Here is a 24166-nt window from a genome sequence, read left to right on the forward strand (position 1 = left end):
AATGGGAGATGGAACTTAGATTCAAGAAAGAACAGTGAAGAATGCTTATCAAGGCCGCTACACCAGAGCATTTCGATGCAACCAAATCAGAAAGGTGGAAGCAAGAAAATTCAGAAGAGACGCAGAATCCGATGCATCATTGACCATATGGAATCTTGGAGAATGAAAAGAAATCAACAAACCAAATATAAAACAAGTTAAGTGAGATTTATTGGTGAGGGTTTTTCCCACTATAGAAAGAGGCAAGGTAGGGTTAAACCGGAACATGAGTGAATGGATGGTGGACATGACAGTAACCATCTCGGCTTTAGCTTCGGCCATTGCATATGTCCACTATCTTAAGCTTTGTGAAAATCTCACTCAGTGGGGCGGGGTGCGTGAGCGATGGCCAGGGAGGAGGGGTGGGGTCGGACCGGATTCGACCAATACCTACGTTCCCATCCAAAACTCTCTTTAAATAAATAAAAAAGCCTCTATAAAAATCTCATACGAAGAAATGGGTTCAAAGAACCTAAAAAAGGAGAAAGAAACAAAAACAAAAAACACCCATAGGGTATTGAAGCAGATGTTCCAATTCCTTTGCCTTTATGCCGCTCCTAAACGTAACGAGCTGGTGCTCAGCCAATTCCTTGGCCTTTATGCCTCTCCTAAACGCAACGCAACGCAACACAACACAAGAAGCTCGTGCTCAAAGTTTGCCTCAATCCTTGACTTGATCGGTATAGCCCCTACCTTCGCGTAGCATCTACCGCTCCTCTCCATTATCTCCAATGCCAGAGCCACATGCAATCAACCATGTCTTTTGTAGCCGTTCTCATGTCCAGATACTCTATAGAAATCATGATCCAGCGACTGTGACTGTGCAGAAATACTAGAGACTGTGACAGTGTCGAATTACGAGCGAGGTAAAGTACTAATGAGAGTGTGCAGACAAAGATAACAGTCGCATAGAAGAGAGCATGTGAGAAGAGAGTAATTGGCACGTTCTGCACACAAAGGAAAATATTAAGGGAGAGACGGGAACTGTGTACAGATGTAGGAGCTAATTGGCATTTAGATAAGAGAGGGGTGCGGGGAAAGAGAGCTAATTCTCTAAGAAAAGAATTGAGAGAAGATGTATTGAGAGCAATATCGAACCACTACGGTTAATCGGTCATGAGGCTGGGAGCGGTTCCAACCAGAACCGGACTAACCGAAGTGGTTAACCGGACTAAGCGGTCAAGTAGATTGTTTTTTTTAAAAAGGGTCAACATCCCCAAAAAAAAATAAAAATAAATAGAAAAAATTTATTTTCGCATACACCATCATAGTACATACATTTATCTTATAAAAAATTTTGATACCAACTTTTTATATAATTTAATATTTAAATATTATGAAAATATGCAAGACAATTTATACTTTCACATAAATTCAATGGGGGAAGTTACAAAGTCCAACTAGCAATGGATGATGCAACAATATATGTTTCTATATTGTTTTAATGTTGATGTTGCAAAATGTTGTTTTAATGTTGAAAAACCCTTTAATACAGTTTAGAATTGGGTTTGAAAGTGTATTTTTTTGTAGCATGATGTTCCTAGCTTTTCGAGTGAGTCAAGGTAGTAAGAGAGAGCACCTCATTTACTTAGTAACTTGGTTATCAAATGCTGGGTGTGGCTAAGGTGTTAAGTGCTGCTTCAAATTGCCAAATTGCATATTTTAAAAAAATGTGGCCAAGTCGCCAAATCGATTTTGAAATGGCCAAACCTCATTTACTCAGTAACCTTTTGAGTTGGGTTTTAACATATATATATATATATATATATATATATATATATAGGATGGCAAGTTTAAAATGTAGAATTAAGATGTATATTTTTTTTAAAAAAAAAGCAGGCTAAGTTTTTATCCATTTCAGCATGTAGAAACATGAGAGATGAGTAAAACACTTTTTAGTTTCTACCTCTATTCTTCATAGGGGCTAATAAACAGATTTAAGGAGTATGAAGTTGCAACAAATGATAGATAGCTTGTAACAAATAAAAAAACAAATTAGAAGAAAATGTCACAACTAAACAAGAAGTTAAGAACACAGACATAAGTAACATACACCAAAAATAACCTTAAAAAGAAATAAATTTTTTCTCATATTCATCACAAAATAATAATTTTATAAAAAAATATAAAACATTAAAAACAATCCAACAAGCTCACCAAAAATGTATAACATTAAAAAGAAACAAATTTTTTCCTCATATTCATCACAAATAAACATATTTTTGTAAAAATATATATAACATTAAAAACAATCCAACAAGCTCACCAAAAATATATAAATTTAGAAAAAAATAATATATTCTTTTTTTTCTCATATTCATCACAAATTTCATATTTTTATAAAAACGAAACGTAATTTTATTAAAAAAAAAAATTGTTTCAAGAACCCTAAAATCGAGCCAAAGAATACATAAAGTTTAGAGTCGAAATCAACCCCAAATCTTTAATTTTTTGAACAAATTGATATGGGGATATCATAGATACTTCAATTAAGATTCAAATGCTCTAAATTTCATGAAAACTTATACACTATTGAGATCTTTATTCAAAAAGATTTTTTTAGTTCACGAAAATTTCAGGAAAAAACGCAGCAAAAAAAAGTAGATATAAAAAAATTTAATCAATAGTAAATCAAAATAACTAATTTATTTGATAGATAAGGACTTTATGATCAAACTTCAATGATTAATTCGATAAAAATCGATCAATTGGTCAATCAGAAATCAATTTGTTTGGATAAAAACAGTTCTTCGAGCAGCAATACTTCGGGCACAAAAAAACCTCAAATCTTCATCGTTTTGAAAAAAATGAAATACGTAAACATTGAATCCTTCAACAATCAATCAAAGCCCTCCATTTTTATGAAAATATAGGAGATATTAAAGTTGTATTTGATAGAATGGTGGAAATTTCTAATTTTCAAAAATCCCTATTTCCATCCGCCAAGAACTGTTTGTTTTCGACTTTTGATTCAATAATAGATAATATATATAAAATTTACGGTGTATAACATCAATATTTGACTGAAAAAACAAAAAAAGAAACTACGAAATGGAAGAAAAAAAAGCTGCAAAATCTTGATCTATGAAAATAACAGTCGTGTGTTAAATAACGGCCCTTAATTGATGCGTTCTAATGGCGTTATAACGCACGAAAGCAACACTAAACCGGACCGGTTAGGAAAACAGGCCGGTTTTGAAGAAAAACCGCCGGTTCAACATTGAACCAACCGGTTTGGTCTCGATTTTTTTTTGGAGAGTTCCCTCTTATCATGTGTACCGCAAAATCGGCCCTAATCGGAATCGCCAGCCTACCGTTAGCGATCTAATCGGTCGGTTCTGGTTCTAACGGGCCGGTTTTGCGAACACTGATTAAGAGTGACGTCTCAGCCCTAAAAAAAGAAGGGAGAGAGAGAGATTAAGGCGTATTTTGGGGATTTGGCTAAATCCAAGGTGGAATAACTAGGAAAATCATCATTCAAATGGTCAAATCAACAAAGTAATTGCTTTAATACGATCATTCCACTACCTCATCAGATTTTTCTTTTAAAAATGAACCAATTAAGGATTTAAATCATTGAACAATAAGAGACAGTGATTTCGCTTCGGTCCTACTATTTGAGATTCGAATACTCTCATTTATCGATCACCAAATATCACACACTCAAAACCGAATATGTGAAATCAATAATTCAATTATAAGTTCAACAGATCGTGTGCAATAATTTTAGAAAAATAAATTAGAGATGAAAACATAATCATGAGAGAAAATTAGATAGAAATAAACCACAACACGAATTTAATGTGATTCACCTTGTATAGCTACATCTACGAGCAAGCTGGAAGTAATTCTACTGTCAAAGAAAAATTTACAAGAGGGATACATTGTTACCTCAATTGAATACGTTTCTTGTAATCACCTAAACCCATGATTTACCTCGTATTTCACTTCGAATGATTCAAGAACTTGAGCAACTCAAGCTCATACAATTTCTCCCAAAAATACAAGAAATCGTTATTTCACCGATTTCCCTTTTTCACATAACCAAAAGAGAAGATAGTTTGATTCGATTGGTGAAAGTTGGAGCCAAGGAAAATGTGGCGGACATATTCATGAAGATGGTTCTTGTGGAGCCTAACTTCTTTATGCTTCATAAAAAAAGTAAACAATGGAATTATCTGCAAGGAAAGTAGTGGAGAGTATTAATGGTGATAGAAAAATTACCTTGGATGAAATTGTCTTTTCTATTTTTGTTGGGGGCCTTTTTTGTCACTGCAAAAAGTGACTTGTGTAAAAGCTATAAGAATGGTTCTTTTAAACACATAATTCATAATGGCACTCATATTATTACAAAATATTTCCATAGGCTTAGACTTGATACCCAATTCTCCCATATGGCCTGGAAGCCAAACCGCTTCTTTGCTTGCTTCGGTTGCTACCATGTATTCCGCCTCGGTGGTAGACAATGTCATCATTTATTGAAGCTTAGACATCGAAATTACCGGTCCATTTGTGAACTTAACAACATAGATGGTAGTTGATCTTCATCTATCAAGATCACTATCATAATTTGCATCAACATACCTTTGAATGTGCCCCGAGCCATTGCTAAATGTCATGGCCTAATCACTTGTGCCTCTCAAATAACAAAGCACCCATTTTGCACCTCTCAATGAGTTTTTTCGGGATTTGCCATAAAGCGACTCAAGACACCAACCGAATAAGCAATGTCCAATCTAGTACACACTAGTGATGGAAAAATCGAACAGGAATGGCTAACCAAACATGGGCCGAGACGTATTTCTTTACAATATCAAAAGCATGGTTCTGCAGTCTATACACCATTTGATAATGGAGTGTAGCTACAGTGGCTGTTTCAATTTTTCTGCTTCCTGTAATATGTAATTAAACTTTAAACGCATAACTCAAATGAGGGTCTTTAATTGGGATGTTAATGTTTGGGAAGAAGGTAACAAAAATGGTGCCAACATTTAAAGTTGTTTGTACAGTTCTTATGCAAGCATGCTGGTATTCTAAAAATCTGGAATCTAACAAAGCAATTCGGGAAACTACTTCTATTTGGTTTGAAAAATGCACCGACATATTTTCAAAAAGTTTTAACCACCATTTTCGAACCAATCTCAACACAAGCACTGATATATATAAATGATATACTCCTCTTTTCCCCTGATCTAGACAGCCACATCCTTTTGTTAGATAAATTCTACTCCATATGTTGTAAATATGGTATTATGCTTTCTGAAAAGAAATGTGTCTTTGCTACTACAGAAGTAGACTTCCTTGGTATGCATCTCCAAAATGGAATGTACAAACTCCAGCCTTACATAGCTAAACATCTTTTAGAATTTCTTGATACTCTATCCTCTGTAAACAAATCCAGCAATTTTTAGGAATTGTAAATTATATGTCCCCTTTTATTCTTAAACTTTCCTTGTTCACTAGTCCTCTTTATTTATTGCTAAAGAAAAAAGTACCACCATGGACAAGAAAACAGACTGAGTGTGTTCAAGAGGTTAAACGATTATCTCAAGATTTACCTTCTCTAAAAATTCCCTCTACAGGAAAAGTTTTTTTACAAACTGATGCTTCTGATGAATTTTGGGCATGTATCCTACTTGAAGAAAAGGACAAAACCAGAATGATATGTGGATACAAGAGCAGAAAGTTCAAAGACTCTGAACTCCATTACCATTCAAAGAAATCCTTGCAGTAAAAAGAGGAATTGAAAAATTCTAATTTCACTTGATAGGACATACTTTCCTTGTTGAAATGGATTTATCTGTTTTTCCAAATATACTAAAATTCAAAAATAAGATTCTTTCGAATCCTCAATTACTCAGATGGTCAAATTGGTTTTCTCAATGGAATTTTGAGTACAAGCATATTTCTGGAAAAAACAATATTTTGGCTGATATGTTTTCAAGAAGAAAATTTTCTAAAGAAACCAGTCTTGCTATTGTTCCCTTCATAGGAGTAACAATCAGACTTGAAGAAGATACAAATGAAGTTCCTGATGAAATTTACGACATCATTCTCAGAAAAACTATGGAATTTTTTTAGAAAATACCCAGTCGGTCACCAAAACCGATTGAAACCAGAACAGGCCATTGGACAGTTCTGATCTAACCGAGTGGTTACGGGTTAGAACGGGAAAATTTTCCAACAATATTACACACCATAACAAATATTAGGCTTCCCACAATACTTGCATATGGCACCCTAGCCATATTCTCTTTTTCATCCATGGTATTCGGACTTTGCTTAGAAGATAACTTAAAGTGAGGAGTTAATGGAGTCTTCACTGGTTTTGGCTTGTTCATGCCAAATTTATCAAGCATCTTCTTTACAATGCTATTTTGTGAAAGGGGCAAAGTCTCACTCCTTCGATTTCTTTGGATTTCAATCCCAAGTAATTTTTTTTATAGGCTCGAGATCTTTCATTCCAAAATTCTTGTTCAAAGATGCCTTGAGCTCGTCAATACTAGCCTTATCCTCGCATGCCAAAAGTATATCATCAACATACAAGACTAAGATTAAATAAGAACCATCATAAAAAAAAAAAATTCATATAAACATAATGGTCATAATCACTCATTTGGCATCCAAGAGCAATCATGAACATGTCAAAAGTCTTGTACCATGGATTTCTTCAACTTGCACACTGGCCTATCTTTTCCTTCTTTAAAAAATCCTTCCGATTGTTGTATATACACTTCTTCATAGTGTTTGCCATGTAAAAAAAATCATTTTTACATCCATTTATTCAAGTTCCAAAACATGCAATGCAACAAGTCCAAATACCAACCTAATGGAGTCTGACTTGACAATTGGTACAAAAATTTCAAGAAAGTTGACATATTTTTTTTGTGCAACTGGCCTTGCCTTATATATTTCCAAATTTCCATTAATCCCTTTCTTGATTTTGAACACTTACTCGTAACCAACCGTTTTGCTACCCTTTGGCAACTCTACAAAATCCCAAGCCTTGTTCTTCTTAAGAGCCAATATTTCATCTTCTATGGCCTTCTACCAAAATATAGAATCGTCCCCTTCCATAGCTTCTTGGTAAGTGCTTGATTCTTCATTCATAACAACTAAAGCATATAGTATTTCGGGATCCACAATCCCAAAAGTGCTCGGGTAGACGAATTTCTTCATGAGAACACTTGGTTTACGAACTTGCCCTTCTTTATCATTGATACTTATCGGTGCTTCTGTTGGTATATGACCATCACTAGATGAGGGACATAAGGTCGAAAATCAATTTCTTGGGTGTCATTATAAGATATTGCTTTTTTTTTAGTTTCACTTTCTGCATCTCTTATCTACACAAATGACTCATCAAAATGTATATCTCGGCTTGTAATTATCTTTCGGGCACTTGAATCCTATACCCAGTATCCTTTCACGTATTTGTTATACCCAACAAAAATGTATTTATTTTATTTTGGTTCAAGCTTATTTCTTTGGCAATTAAGAATTAAAAACATAAGCATCACAACAAAAAATCTTTAAACTGAAATAATCATAAGGGGCTCCTGACCATACCTCTTGGGGTGTTTTCTCTCGCAAGCCGTCGAAAGTGACTGATTGATGAGATAATAAGCCATTATCACGACTTCGGCCCATAGATCTTGCTCCAATCCGGTATTACTCAACATGCTTCTAGCTCGCTCCATCAAAGTTTGATTCATCCTTTCCGCAACATCATTTTGTTGGAGAGTGTAAATCGTGATGAAATGCCTCTTGATTCCTTCATCTTTACAAAATTTTGTAACTCATCAGAATTGTACTCATTCTATTATCAGTACGAAGTATCTTGATGTGGCGCCCCGTACTCCTCTCAACTTCAGCCTTAAAATGTTTAAAAGGCAAAAATGCATCACTCTTTTATTTAAGAGTGAACACCTATATCTTCTTTTAGATATAATATACAAAAAAAATAAAATACAATGCACCACCATATGACATTGTGGGTGAGGCCCCCATAAATCCGAGTGAATATAATCAATTATATCATTGCTTGTTTGGCTTCCGGCTTTGAAACTTTGTCTATATTGTTTTCCATAGATATAATGCTTACAAATTTTGGATTCCCTAAATTTTATGGTGCGAATTAACTTCCTCTTCATCAAAATCTCCATACCCTTTTCATTCAAGTTACCCAACCTTCTATGTTATAAGCGTAGGGGAAGATCGTTACTCTCTACTATCAAATTTGCAACAACATCAACAATAAAGCTTCCCAATAATTTATACAAGTTCTCAACTCTAACTGCCTTGATCACAATATGAATACCCTTGGGTACTTTGAGAACTCCCACTTGTTATGTAAATTTATGGCAATTGGAATTCAATAAAGAATGGAAATTAAACTTTTCTTCCAGTCCGGAACATGTTAAAACACTCAAGTGTGCGTATACGTCCATCATATATCCTTCATTTTACAGTGCCAATCCCAATCATTATACTACTTGAATTATTTCTCATCAACACAGAACCACCATCACATGGTTCATATGAACTAAACAATGACTTGTGTGGGCACGTATGATATGTAGCACCACTATCCAATTTTGATGGAATTCGAGATTGTAACCCACAACATAAACATCTTCTTTAATGAAACCGAATGTAGATTCTTCTACTTGATTTATCTCATTTTTGGACTCATCCCTTGTTTTTTCAAATTTTTTACCTTTTTTTTCGGTACAACTTTTCTTTATATGATCGGCTTCGCCACATCCCCAACAAACAAACTTGTTTTCTCGCCTTTTAGACTTTGATCAACCCTTTAACTTAGTTCTTAAAGAAATTTTGAGACGAATAAATTATTATAAGATTCTGATAAAGTACATAACAACATTACCTCATTGTCTTCATCTTTCATATTTTTCACCAATACTATAAAGTTCACAAATAATATTATTGAAAGTGTTCAAATGATTGGAAAGTTTTGTTTCATCTTTCTTGCTTAAACTAAACAAGTTTTCTTTAATAGAATACAGTTTTTAAGATATTTGTTTTGATGAACACTTTTCAATTTCTCCCACAAACTATTTTTGAGTAATGCTTTGTATCGTCCTTGTCGGACTAAAAGATCATGAACTTGAATTTTCTACATCTCAAAATCATTTTGTCCATCAAATTTCTCCACCTCAAATGGATTATTCGTCATTCTTCCAAATATCTTGCACAAAACCTAATGCCCTGACACCATTTGTTAGAGATTCGAATACCCAAAGCTCCAATTTAATCGATCACCAATTATCACACTCAAAACCTAATATATAAAATTGATAATCTACTCAATAATTTAAGAAGAATAAATTAGAGTTGAAGATATAATCATGATAGAAAATTAGAGAGAGACAAACCACAATACGAATTTAACATGATTCACGCCATAGGGCTAGGTTCAAAGGCAAGCCATCAAGTAATTCCATTATAAAAAAGAAATGTACAGGGGAGATACAATGTTACCTCAAAGGAGAAAACCGGTGAAATCTATGACTAAAATACCTTTTTATAATGACCCAAGCCCATAATTTACTTTATGTTTCATTTCAGATGATGCAAGAATTTGAACAACACAAGCTCATACAATTTTTCCCAAAAAATAGACAAGAAATCTTTTTTTACCTCTTTCCCTTTCTCACATAACTAAAAGAAACCCTAGCCTTTTTTTTAGAGAGAGAAGAGTAAAGACCAAGAAGAATGAATCGTATGTTCAAAAAAGCCCCTTCTTTTAGCTTTTACACATGGAAAAAGTTTATATAAGGTTGCAAACAATGTAGAATTACAGATGTGCCTAAAAAATTCATCAAAAAATGTCATTTTAATGTTGAAAACTCTATAATTGATCATCTCGACATCGAGATTAATAAATATGAAAAAAAAAATACCAAAAATAGTACATCGTATCGTCCGTTTTCAAGATTTTCATATGTTTATAGATCTACTTGATTTTAACCATATTTGAAGTTTAAAATTTTATAATTAGATAGGAAAATAGATTTTTATATAATCCTAAACATTTTTTACACCAAAATTACATATTATGATAAAATTTGGAGGTGATTTTTTACCCCAAAATTTCTAGTGACAAAAAAACCCAACAACAATTGAAAAGACAATTCTATCCAAGGTGATTTTTCTATCACCATTAACACGTACTTACCCAAGATTTATGTGATACAAAAGATTTTTTTCTCGTGTATTGACTATTGAGTTTCGACCTGGAATAAACAATGGTAGTTTCATCATTTGGCTCATGCCACGAGCCAAGTGAGATAAATATAAGGGAAAATTACAAAAAAAAAAACCCAAAATGTAATATTTATGCAACTTACCTCCAGCCAACCTTTTCTCACTTTTTTTCCCACAACAACTTTTCTTCGTAAAACCCCCCAAGGTAAAAAGTTGTTATTTTTTGGACGGAAATACCTTTCTCATACAAAAAAATTCAATTGGCGGTCCCAAGTTGTGTATTGTCGCAGTGTAGAATAACATTGCCAAAGCACTTTGTAATGATTGCCGGATCAGAATAGGTGAACGTTGTGGCTCCAGAATGTGTATCATCGGAGCACCTTCATCTACTGCAGGAGCGTTAAAAGCACTGCCGGAGTGCCCTAATGCACTGCCAGAGCGTTGGGGCTCCAGCGACCCTACTGTCGGATCGCATTCATAGAGTGTCGGAGCGAATTGTCTCTAAAAGGTGTATTGCCGAAGCGAGATCACATAATGCTAGAGCAAATTCGTCTACTGCTGGAGCGAACTACCATACTACCAGAGCGCTGTGGCTCCAGAAGGTGTACTGTCAGAGCGAATGTTTGTATCGCCGGAGCTCGTTTCTGTACCACCTGAGCGACGGAATCAACCGCCGGAGTGTCCTAGCTCCAGAAGGTCTACTGTCAGAGCGAGTTTTCGTATCGTCGGAGCGCGTTGTTTTCGTTGCGAAGAGAGAGAGAGAGAGAGAAAAAAAAAGGCGTGAAAAAAGGTATTTTAGGCCTTTTTTTAATTCTTTTTTGGGTTGAGGGGGTTTTTGAGAAGATGGTTGTTAATGGGAAAAAAGTGAGAGAGCATAATTGGAGGGGGGTAAATTGAATAGATAGTGTATATTGTTTTTTAGAAGAGCATTTTGAGCATTTTTAACAAATTGGCTGAGGAACTGCTTGGTTGAAAAGATTTTTCTGTAACTAACCACTGTTGAAGAAATAGTTTATTGGAGGTTATTTCTGGAGTTAATTTATTTTAATTGATGTTTTCTCATAGACATACTTTATTACAGATTTTAATTGATGTTTTCTCATAGACAAACTTTATTACAGAAGTAAACGAATTAGTAAACATTCAATGGTAGTGAGGTTCTCCTTATTTTGGGAATCTAAACTATAGGAATCCATGACATTAGGCGAGTGCTAAATAAATGCTAATATCTACGTGGCTAACTCTAAGATGAGATTTGTTAGTCGAAGCATATCAATATTATAAATGAAAAAGTATATAATAAGCATTTATTGTTGAGTGATTTCATACGAAACTTAAAATTTAGGTAAAATACAAAATACTCCATTTATCAACTCATCGTTTTTATTTTTTTCCAAAATTACCCTTTATTCAATCCGAATTTTGATTTTTGATTTTTAGTTTTTCATTAATAGGACAGTTCTTTAAACCTTGGGGCACTACCTAACGAAAAAACAAAAAAAAAAAAAAATCAAATTCAGGTTGAACAATTTTAAAAAAATAAAATAAAATAAAATAAGATGACCATCCTTCTTTGCAATTTTCTTCTATAAGCATAACATTCTGTATTTTACCAAACATTTTAAAATCCATATGTATCCACTCTTTATTGTTTGGTAGAACCTCACAATCACTCTTTCACTACTTAGATTTAGATTTGCAATTGAGTGGTTGGTATGTACTATTGATCACTCTCAAAATTTAAAATAAAATTATTTTAATTCTATGACACTAAGCTGTTAAATTTAAGTCTAACTGCTATAAGTGGTAGCGGCTTTCTTTTCGGGCTGACGAGCTAAGCAGCTCATCCCAGCCCCAAAAAATTGGACTTGGGCCACAAAATTTGGCCCTAGAGTCGGGCTTTGGCCAAGGGCCAAAGATAACCAATTTTGTAACGGATATAACCGGATCTAGGGATATGGCCGGATCCTGATATATTACACGATCCAAAATGGTCGACAATTTTTTATCCGAATCGAACAATTCCGATCTGGATCAGCAACTTTTGAAACACCGGTCCTACCAGTCCGATCGCCAACTAGTGTTAAACCACCCATTTCTCCCAGAAGAAGAATAGCAGCCCAAGCACATAAAGCAGCATCTTTATCGAACAATCCACTTGTCCTAAGATCAAGAAAAGCAGCTAATACACATCAAAACTGTAATTGAAAATCTTAAAACACTCAATAATTATTGATTCTTTAGTTCCTTCAAAATAGTACACAACCAAAAGGCTCAACCACAAGTGACTTCACACCTCGTGGTTTGAGTTCTTTCGTGAGCGAAGGATGAGAGCAAAACCGCCCTCCCAATAACAGAAAAGGGAGGATAAAAAATTCCATACAGCCCCAAGAAGAACAGAAAAATGTAAAAAAGTCAACTGAATGGATCAGATAGTATCAGACTCCAAAAAAAAATTTAATATACTCTCAATAAAACTCGTACAGATGATTATTTCTGTAGAAATGACTCGCTCTTCCACGGTGGTGGCTCTCAAGAAGTGGCTGGAAGCTCCTTCTGAGCAGCGGCAGGTGCTGGAGTAACCCCTCCAGTAGTTGGGCTGTAAAAGAAGAGAAAAAGGTCATATGTTAGAATGGAAACCAGAACTACAGAAACAAATTATTATTCTATATTTTTCATTATGGAACATGTGTGCTCACATTCATGTGTGCATCTCCTAGAGTGAACAAGGGTTTAACAATATTAGATTATACAACCCAATGACCTCTAGACGAAGAACCATAGTCCAATTAGTTCATCACCTCCTGAAATTGGAGCGCATGGAGATAGATCGGACCCACCATCAGGCTCATGTTTTTTTCTGGTGAATCTGTTCATCGAATAATGCCCATTTCCTTCGCATCATGATGACCCAATAGGGCATGTTTTTACATAGACCATTTAATCATACTAATGCTTTCTTGAATTTCATATAACACATGCACACATACCATAAAATGTCTATGTGCATGTATTTGCAAATAAAAAGGACCAGAACCCCATGAGAAGAGTCAGGCACCACAAAAGGGCTCAGCAGGAACTGCAAAGGTTAAAACAAGGCAAAGATAGAGAAACGTACAGGCCAACAAACACCTTGAAGGCATCATAAATAACCCATTGTGCTCCAGTGAGGGTACCAATCATGACAATACGTAGAGGCAGGCCACGGGTGAAGAGACCCCAGACACCAAGCTTTTTCACGGCCTGCAAGACACCCCCCACAAGTCATTTGAGGATTTTATGGTCAATGTTTCGGAAAAGTACCATCACAATTGCGGATTAATGGTGTCAATTTCTGTAGTACCTAACATTGACAGAAATAGATGTACCCACAAGGACAATGAAAAAAGAAAGTGTTTTTCATTGACATAGGAAACTGAAATGACATGAAGACATAAGAAATACCATATGTTTCACAGATCATAATTTTGTTTATTCCCATTAAAGGATGAAAGAGGGTAACTACAAGAATGAAGTTTTCAAACTATAACTACTGTTCCCTTACAAGGAGACAGCGATCACAAAGAAAATGGGGAAGAGCTGAACTTATTTCTTAGGTCATTTAAGAGGTTCAAAACACCTTACAAAATCATTGAGGGGGTCAAAACATCCCTTTTAATGCTAGCTGGTACTTTTAAATTTTCATTACTTTTAAACTTGCATTTTACTCAGGTGCCTCAAAGAATATCTTCAAACACTCCCAATTTGCCCCCTGTTCAGGGCTGGGAACGACGAACAAGAATGTGCATTTCAGTAATACAGCCCACCTAAGAGGCCCCAAGATCGGAGAAGCCCTGCTTGTTAAGGGTGGGTCAAATTACTGAAACACCCCTGCTTGTTCAGGGTTCTCAATCTCGATCAAGGGCAATTTAGGCCTTTTTGAAAAACCTTTTTTAAGGAGGTACCTGTGTGAAAATCGAAAACCCTCTCTATTCATTGGGATTTTTTGACCCCTTGAAAGATTTTGTAAGGGGTTTTGACCCCTTAAATGATATTTCCCTATTTTTTAAAAGATTGCTTCAATTACTGGGTGGTGTAACAGTATATTAAAAGCATCTTAAAGAGCACGGATCAAGAGCTCATGTTTCGCAGTATGAAAAGAATTGGATGCTCTGGGTCAGTAAAAAGAAACATGAAACAAAGTTACAGAACCAGTAATTTAACAGATAATGAAAAACTTGCACCTTAGCACAGTTATCATCCAATAAAAAAAAATACAAATATGCAACGACTTAATTTGTAATATACATAAGCAGGTGTTTAATCTTTCTTTTTTAATAACTTAAGAAGGTGCTCAAACCAAGACAGAAAACTCACATCACCCACTGTGGCTCCCTTGGCGTTGTTAAGGAAGGAAACAAGATTATCGGCAGGATGAGAAACGATGGCACAGAAAACACCAGCAATATATCCACCACCGAAGCTCACGGTGAGCTGTAGTGGCTTACTGCACTGGTCCTTAGGCATAGGGATCACGTACTTGTACATCATCTCCACAGTGGTCTCAAAGGTTGCGAACTTCATCATGGTGTCTGTAACAAGCATTGACTAGTTAGTTTGACAATGAAATTTCAAGAAGAAAATAAAAAGTAAAAAAGAAACAACTAGAAGCGAATCAATTACTAAAAAATACGAGAACTGATTAGCTTGCTGATCATGCAATCTCCAATTCTTGAACACAATACGAGAACTGATTAGCTTGCTGATCCTGCAATCTCCAATTCTAGAACACACACTAACATGTTTACTAAAACAAGTTTCCATATTAGACAACGGGAAAAAGAAATCAAACAAGTCAAGTGGAAAAAGAAGGAAACAAGCAATCAAATATTACACACCAGAATTGGTTAGCGCTTGACAATTTGCAATGCCACGTGCTAGGCTCAATTCCTACCAGGGTAGGGGGGCCCTCTCCCCACTGACTCACCCAAAAAACAAAAAAATTATTGCACACCAACTTTAACAGCACAACATTTCAAATCATTTTCAAACAGATTGGTTGTTATGGCAATACTGCCTGGAGATAATTATGCTCAAAGCCCAAACAAAGAATTAGGATAAGTTGCAAACCCTAGAAGGTGTATCCACACTTTAATGAATTTGCTCAATCAAGTTACTCCATTGAAGCCAGATATGCTTTTGACAAAATTCCTAAATGGTAATGTGCACTCCTGGTTGTTCAACAGAAAGGCCCCTAACTTAGACATTGTACCATATTAACAATTAAGAACGTACTTACAATAAATTTAATTTATAAAAGTAGCTCACAATTTCAAGGAAGGAAAGGGCGATTTATCCCATATTATTTCGTTTTATTTTTTGAAAAGTAAATGATATTAAAAACTCTAATAATTTTCGGTGTTACGATGCTGCAAAAGAAAAAAGAATAGATAATTTATGAACTAATTTGTCAACTAATTTAGAAGAATCAGAACACAAATATATATTTTTCCAAAGTAGACTTATCTTGAGGCTCTTAATCACCACAGCCTCAAGCCTAAAAAATTATTGATGATCAGGGTACTCGAATATTAGATAAGTAAGACAATTGCCTCTGCAAATACCTCATTTAAAGCTGGATTAAGATCAATAATATTTTAATATAATGTATAACATTTTTTACATAATATGATACAAAAATGATCTAATAACACAATCTCTTGTTCCAAATGTGGATATTATATCAAGAACAAACGACTAGAAAGTTTATTTATTCCAGGGGACAGGCCAAGAATGGGCCCCAGGACCCCCAAGCATATTATGAAACTTTTAGGGTATTGGTACCACCTCCTACATGAAATTTGTCAGGCCCATTTAAGAATCCGAAACTTATGATATTGGTAAAATAAAAGCCAGAAAAAGCATGTTGGGATAGGAGCATTAAAACATTGCAGTAGAGGGCTTAAGTCTGCGACAAGGTGCATATAACTGGTAGCCACTACAAAAAATAAAAGACAAGATAGAAAGGAGCGTTATAAGCCCAATTAAAATGGAAAAAGGCAGGGGGGGGGGGGGGAGGGGAAGGACTTGGAAACGAAGGAAACGAACATGTAGCAAGCAATCGATAATAGACATGAAAACTTTCTACAATAATCTAAGCACCAAATAACATTTTCAAAGCATCAGATTAAGAAAAAGTACATCATGATTCAATGGAGTAGAGTTCACTGAAAGCTTCTACAGTCTGCCAGCAGGAATAGATGACAGACTCCCTATGGCATAAGGCATATGCCAGCCCTTAAACAAATGGACATCTATTTAACATAGCCCCCACAGAATATACATCTTCACCATCTATGCGTCTACAGCCAACTACATATCCATAGCACAAAAAGACTAAATCGAGAGGATCTAAGAAATATTTGATGCTTACATGGAATTTGACGTCCCCAAAGTGGAAGTATTCCCTTATACAACCTGCAAAAATTCAAATCTTCTTAGCTACTAATCAAATGTATCGAAAAAAGAGATTAAAACACTGAAAAGTCAAGAGCATACCCAAGTACACCCTCAGACTTAACAAACTTGGGGAGCCCATCAGACAACCCTCTGCCAAACCCAGGTTGTGTTTGAACTCGGACCTTCACTGCCTCCATAGGGCACAGAGCAACATCAGCAATAACCTCAGCAGAAGCGGAACCAGCAAGGTAAATCAAAGTCTTGTACTTGGCAGCATACTCAGGGCCAGCAATGTCAGCATAGTATTTCTTGAAGAACTCATAAAAACCGAACTTGCAGGCACCCTGGGCACTGTAACCAAGCAAAGTTGGCACCCAACCACGGAAGAAACCTCTAACTCCTTGTTCTTTCAATAATACCCCAAAACCAGATGATATGCTCTTATATTTCTCAGGACTAATCTGAGAACAAATACAATTGGGAATTATAAGTCCAACTAAAAAGAACATACCGAATACAAAATGTCAATAATTGACACAATTATAACACAATGTCAGAAATTGATATACTGGATTCACTCCAATTTGAATACAAAATCAAGCATATAGTAAACTCATAATTTCAGGAGATTTGACGAGTGAACCAAATAAACCTGAAAATGAAGGAACCCAAGTGTCTTAATTTATAACAAATAGCTCAAAGAAATTTGAAGCAAATCCAGAAGAAACAGGGAGCTAATGAGATTTTAGACCCTAAAGGGAATCCAATATCTAAAGGGAATCAAATACGCATAAAAATCCACTGAAACCCTGATCAAACAAAAAAGTAAATAGAAACTTGTGATACCTGAAAGCCACACAACTAGTGGAACCTCTAAATAAATACAGGGAAAAGTATATATAGAGCCGAGGCTCTAAACAACCAAATTTGAGCCTACCTCGAAAATTTTACTAGAAGAGGTTGTTTTTTGATGCCCAAATATCTTCAAATTTATCATCTCGACATCAAGATGCATATACATGAGAAAAAAATAGATTGCAAGTTTTGGAAATAGTGTATTTTGTAGCGCATTTTTGGACCGTCAATTTTCAAAATTTTAAAGTTCTCATAGATATGTTGATCTACACTATTTTTGAAGCTTTAAACTTTAAAAATAAATACGAAACTATATTTTAAGGCTATCACAAAGATTTCCAATATTGAAACCACATTTCTCAACACCATTTGAAGATAGGCTCTAATTAGATTGTTTAGAGCCTAGGCTCTATACAAACCGCACCCATAAATAAATAACTATATTTCGAAATACAGATTGTTAACAAGATGGAAAAAATAATAATCAGGACTCACGTTCGTTTAATAATAAACACCAAACTCAAGTTAAAACTCGAATAAGAAACTGAGAGACAACCCATACCAATAAAATTCAACAAAAGCCATGGCTAACTAGAGAGACAAAAAAACCTCAGATTCATTTCATTATGGAGCGCAACCAATAAAAAACTAATCACCAAAAAACAATAAAAGGAACCTAACTGCAATCCCAAATCCACATCATATTCAGAAACCCTGATTAGCCAAAATCAAAAGAAACATCTAAATAACCCCAAAATCCAGAAGAAATAATGCAGATCCAAACAAAAATGGGTACAGAAAATCAGAAATCCACTAATTCCACAGAAGTTCTAGTTAAGCCAAAAGCCAAGAGGAAATCTCAAATATCGTTCAAAGAACTGCAAACAATCTGGAAGATAGAAAAGTCAGCCAAGTCCTTGCACTCCATCGAGTCAATCGAGCACAGCACCTTGCCAAACCAAGAACCCACCCGCCACCCCGCTTCCAGACACACACACACAGGGGGAGAGAGAGCACAAGGGAGGAAGAGAAAAGAGAGGGGGGAGGAGAGAGAGAGAGAGAGATTGATTTTTTTTCTGTTTTTCTTTTTTCTTTTTTTTTGGGGGGGGAGGGGTGAATTGCTATAGTAACTTGTCCAGGTACTGTAGCATCTTGGCAAGTTCTTGACAAACTCGCTGAATTCAATGAAATTTCAGAAATATGAGGGGCGTGAGCAATCTGATTCCCCTTTTTTTTCCCATTTCCACAGCCAAGCATCAGAAGAGCCCAAACTTCAGGATAATGCTTGTTTTCGCATTATTTACTGATTGAATAGATCAAATTTCAGATATAAAAATAGAATTTTACAAATTTGGGATATCTAAAATTTTGTTCTAAGTTTTGGCCTATTCAAAAAGCCACAATTTCCTTGCAACCATTGTTTGATCTTTGAAGAAAATTTTTACTTTTTGGGTCTTTCATTAAATCAAAATCATGTTTCTCAAAAAAAAAAAACCCTAAAAACTCATATTTGCAAGATTTGTATTTCACATTTCCTATCACCAAAAAATTTTCAAGAGCTTGCATCACCTAGACCCAAATTGTCCAAAATCTAGTTGGGGCATTTTGATTTAGGTTCCTTGAGGACAATGTGTTAAACAGTGGAGGATTAGCCCCGATATTTTGCGCAAATTTCATTTTGTCAGTTTAAATTCATATGATTGATTTTATTTTAACTGAAGTTCACTTGGTCAAGTAATATATCAGCTAATGTTGTATTTTACTTTTTTTTTGCATTCTATAAAAGAAGATGAGTTATATTCAATTTTTTAAATTTTCATCTATACCACAAGATTTTTTCCATTTATACAAAATTAAAATTCTAGGTATTTATAATGTTCGTTTTTTATATATACATACATAAACATTAAGTACTATAATGTTCTCTTTTGTTCTCCATATTGTATATACATTTTAAGCTATTTTACTTTTCTATTTTCTACGATTTTCCACTTTTTTTGGGATTTTCCTGGCTTTTCAGCCAACTCGAGGCAAACCTGTCACTCTGGCAGGCCTGCCTTCCACCCAATTTGGAGTTTACTAACCTTGATAGAAATGGTAGCTAAAAGAAAAGCCAAACCCAAAAAAACTCGACACGAACCAAGGCTAAAACAAATTTGAGAGCATAAAAATCAAACCTCATTCACACAAATTCAACAGAACAAACTCAAAAGCAATATGCCAATATGAAAAGTGAAAACAAATGAATTTAGAAGATTCCCTGGTCAACCAAAACTAATAGACTTCAAAACAAATGTCAAACTCACTGAGAAAGCCCAAACCATTAATAGAACGACTAACTAGCACAAAAATGGAGAGCCAAAAGCATCAAAACCTGAAAAGGTTCAGCAGAAAGCCAAGTTACCTCTAATAAATGAAGTATAATGATAAACAAAGTAGATCACAATTTTCAAAATAGAGGACAAGATCAATATATACCCTACAATAACTTTCAGACATCCTGATGAACCAGATAAAAAAAAAATCAGCGCAGATCCCAGTAAAACATGCCCAGAAAAAAAAACACATTCCAAAACAGACCCATAAATCAATACAAAAACCACAGCAGTCAAACATATTCATATCAAACCATAAAATGAACAAAGTACCATACATTTGATCCAGAAAGAAGATGAAATTCAATAAAAAAAACCCTACCTATCCAGAACCCAGATAACAAAACCAAAGCAAGATCAGAATCTTGATAAGCCCTAATTTATGCAGTTAGACCTTCATCAAAATCATAGACATCCAAACAAAAATGAAATCCTGACCTCAAACCAACCTGCATATTGCACTTGACCAGATCCAGAGGTGTAACAGCCATGTGAGTGAGACCACAACTGAGGATTCCACCAACTGTGCAAGCAGCGTAAAACTGAGGGGAATACATTTCGATCTTGCCTGGTTCAAAAGGTGCAGGTACCACAAATCCAGGGTTTCTGGCCTTGCCAGCAACCATGGGTTCATTAAAATTAGGGCTTTTAGCCTCATTTCCGGCCAAATCTAGGGCCTTTTTTGAAGAAATGGAGTAGAGAAAACTTGGAACCAGTGATTGTCTGGTGTTCTTGTCGTACAGAGCCATGGCGCCTGGAGCAATAGAGAATGGGAGGGTTGAGGCGAAGAAACTAGGGTTTTTTTAGAGAGAGAAGGGCCGAAGAGCGAGAAAATGGCCAAGAAATGAGGAGCGAGAAAGAAGAGAGAGACAGTGACTCGCCTCTTTTGCGCTCTCTTCTTCGTCCGCCCAAATACGACGACCTGTGACCTTTTTGTGGGCCGTATTTATTCTGAGACATCGAATGTAAATGCCATTGATGTCTTACTCAATTGCGATAATAGCCCTATGAGTAGGTGACTTTGTTTTGGTTTCTTCATTCAAATTGGACCCTCCAACATGGAATTACCAAATTAGGGAAATCTATCGCCTCTAAAATTTCACATTAATTAATAAATTGGGTGTGGCTTGTTCAAGGTATAGTCTTAAACAATCAAAATATCATCTCTAAAATTTGATGTAAGAAGAAATTTTACAATCGAAAATCTTTAAAGCTCCAAAAATAATACAAATCGAGTCAATTTATGAGCACTTGATAATCCTAAAACTGTCCAAATAATATATTACTTCAATTTGTTTTTTTCATATCTATACATCTTGATGTCAAGATGATCAACTACAGGTTTTTTAACATTTGAAGAAGAACTTTTTTCAATAGGTTTTTGCCATATGTTGTAGTTTTAAGGCATAAAGTTGACTCTTTATATAAGTTTTTTCTTAAAAAATTTTCCTATTTTCTACTATTTTTTACCAAATCGTGCCTTTTACTGTGATTTTTTAAACTAAATAAAAATATAAAGTATCAAATCGTTCATATCTCCAATCCTTTCCAATAAATTCTTCAAAATTTTATTTACCACATTGCTTTTCCCAATCTTGTGGGATGCTTTAATTTTAGATTATAAAAAACCAGAGGCTCGAAATAATTAAGATCTGACCATTTTCATTTGGAATTACATTTTCCTTTTTTTTTTCTAAACGAATTATTCCTCATTATTGCTGGAAATCACTTGAAAATTTCGGTTTACCTAGAAACTAGAAGGGAAGGCAAGGTCTAGCTTGGAGTTCAAGCATGGAAGTGCATTGTTCACAAATAATTGTGTGTTTGATGCTACAAAAAGAAAAAGAATGGAGGAAAAGAGGGTACACTTTCAAGTATCTAGAGAATAAGCGATGGATATAAACCAATGTTTTAAAAAACGCCGAGTCGAACCGGACTCGCCCGATTCGACTCGGAAATCGCAATGGGGGGATCGTATCGGCTAAAAAATTGGGAATCGCCCGGTTCTAGAGAGAACCAGATGATTCTGCACAGTGACTCGCCACTCGGCGGAATCGGCGAGTCCGTGAAGAACACCGGTTGTACAGTGTTCTTCACGGGATTCTGTGAAATTTGTCATTTTTTTATCATTTTTTTTGTTTTTTTGGGCATGTGATCTAATTTGCAGGCTGTAAACAGCTTTATTCAGCTTTTTCAAGGATTAAATGGTTGAAAAATTTGGTGTTTTTGGTTCACGAAACTTGCTTTTTTAGGGTTTCCGCCTTTTCTGAAAGTTTCATGCCAAATAGGGCATGAATCTTTCAAAATTTGTAGGCATTTTGATCGTAAAGCTGTGAATCAAAACCTTTTGTTACTAATTTGTGATAATCGTTGAGAAAAACAGAGTTTTTTATCTCAGGCTAATTTTGAGGTTGCCGACTATAAGCTGCCTCAGGTTGATGGTGTGACTAACTCACAGGTTGATGTTGCTGCTACAGAGTCCATAGAGGCCATATTAAGTTAGTCTAATACTCAAGGTCTTCCCCAAAATTCTGGTTTGGCTGCTGGCCGCAAATTGCAATCAAGGACTCGTGGTGGTGAGACTCCTATTTCGTCAAATCTTGGGGATACAAAGAAGGCTTCACTAAAAAATCAATGAACCTTGAAGGATGTGGTGCCAACTAGTGGAGGAAAGTCTTTCTCCATATGTAAGCTTTATACGCAACAATCTTATGTCTATTAGCTCTTAGAATGTTTCTTGGAATGTTTGTGGTTTGAGGGGCTCGGGTAGGTCTCGGATATTGTTGAGTTAGTTAATAAGGATAATGTTGGACTAATATTTCTTTTGGAAACTAAACTCTATATTGATTTGGTTGGAAGTTGGGCTAGAAAATTGAGTTTATATAATAATGTAGCAGCCAATGATGTAGAGGGTAAATCATGTATTATGGTTTTATTGAACCCTGGTATTTTTTCTGTTAATGTGATGAATATCAGCGATCAAATGATTACTGTTCAGGCAACTCGTTTATGCAATGGGTGCACCTTAACAGTTTCGGGTGTATATGTGTTTACTACAGTTGGTCAGAGGGCAGCTCCTTGGGATCAAATGCGAAGTATTTGTATAGCTACCAAGGATTCTTGGTTAGTTCTTGATAACTTCAATATAATATTGGATAATTCTAAAAAAAGGGGGCAGTGATTCTTTACTATAGGAGTCCTATGAATTTGCACAAGCTTTGGCTGATTGTACATTAACTGACTTAGGTTTAATAAAGAGGTGGTTTTCCTGGTCTAATAACCAAATTAGGGGAAGATGTATCAAAGAACGTCTTGATCGAGCCGTAGCAAATATGGAATAGGTTTTGTCCTACTCAGAGTCTAAGGTAGAATTACTTCCTAAGGGTAATCCAGAGCATTACTTGCTATTGGTTACACTATCAACCTAGATACCAGCTGGACCGAAGTCCTTCAAATACTTTACAGCTTGGCAGCTATTCCCAGATTTTCTGGATTTTATCATTGAGTCATGCCGAATTAGAATGGTGGGTAGCCTATGTTCCAATTTGTGTCAAAACTTAAAAGATTAAGGACATGACTCAAGGATTGGAATATAACTTCTTTTGGGCATGTGGACCATCAGATTGCTAATACTAGAAAAAAGTTATTTCTTTTACATGATGATTTAAGTCAGAACGCCTCCAATGAGGATCTCATGGTCGAAGAGAAATACTATCTCATGAAGAGAGCATGTGGAGACAAAAATCTCGCCAAACTTGGTTGAAGGATGTTGTTTTCGCTTGTCCACCAATTTTAAGAGAAGAAATGACAGGCTCACCCACTTGAAGGATCAAAATGGGGTCTCTATCACTTTTGAGGAACAAATTCAGGATCACATGGTTGGCTACTTTGAAGAGTTACTGGCTCAAGAAAGTAACAATGACCTCAGTTTGGCTGATCACTTTCTTCCCCCTTTGCTACTTAGTGAAGATCAGAGAAGAGAACTTATAAGGGCGGTGATAATAGAGGAAGTCAAAGATTGTATTTGGGGAATAAAAAGTGAGAGCGCTCTAGGCCGGATGGCTTTACAATTGAATTTTATAAATTCAATAGGGAAGTGATCAAAAAAGATCTTTTCTTAGCCCTCCATGATTTTTTTAAAAAAAAATGTAAGTTCTTAAAGCAGATCAACTCCACATTTATATGCCTTATAACGAAGGTCAATTCCGCTAGTGCTATGAAAGAGTTCA

At 35.4% G+C, this 24166-nt stretch overlaps 1 protein-coding gene across 1 annotated transcript; it reads right to left on the reverse strand.

Moving 5' to 3' along the window:
* Positions 1-12473: 12473 nt before the first annotated feature.
* Positions 12474-20866, reverse strand: LOC18434385 (mitochondrial phosphate carrier protein 3, mitochondrial). Its single transcript, XM_006844456.4, has 6 exons — positions 20387-20866; positions 16807-17168; positions 16682-16725; positions 14626-14840; positions 13388-13512; positions 12474-12868 (listed from the first exon to the last, which is right to left on the reverse strand). The coding sequence occupies exons 1-6, from the start codon at positions 20684-20686 to the stop codon at positions 12802-12804; spliced, it is 1113 nt and encodes a 370-aa protein (XP_006844519.1). The 5' UTR covers positions 20687-20866; the 3' UTR covers positions 12474-12801.
* Between the last annotated feature and the right edge of the window lie 3300 nt (positions 20867-24166).

The sequence above is a fragment of the Amborella trichopoda genome, chromosome 6 (assembly GCF_054954075.1).
Source record: "Amborella trichopoda isolate Santa Cruz 75 chromosome 6, AtrichopodaSantaCruz75HAP2 v2.0, whole genome shotgun sequence".
In the NCBI taxonomy this organism is placed as follows: Eukaryota; Viridiplantae; Streptophyta; class Magnoliopsida; order Amborellales; family Amborellaceae; genus Amborella; species Amborella trichopoda.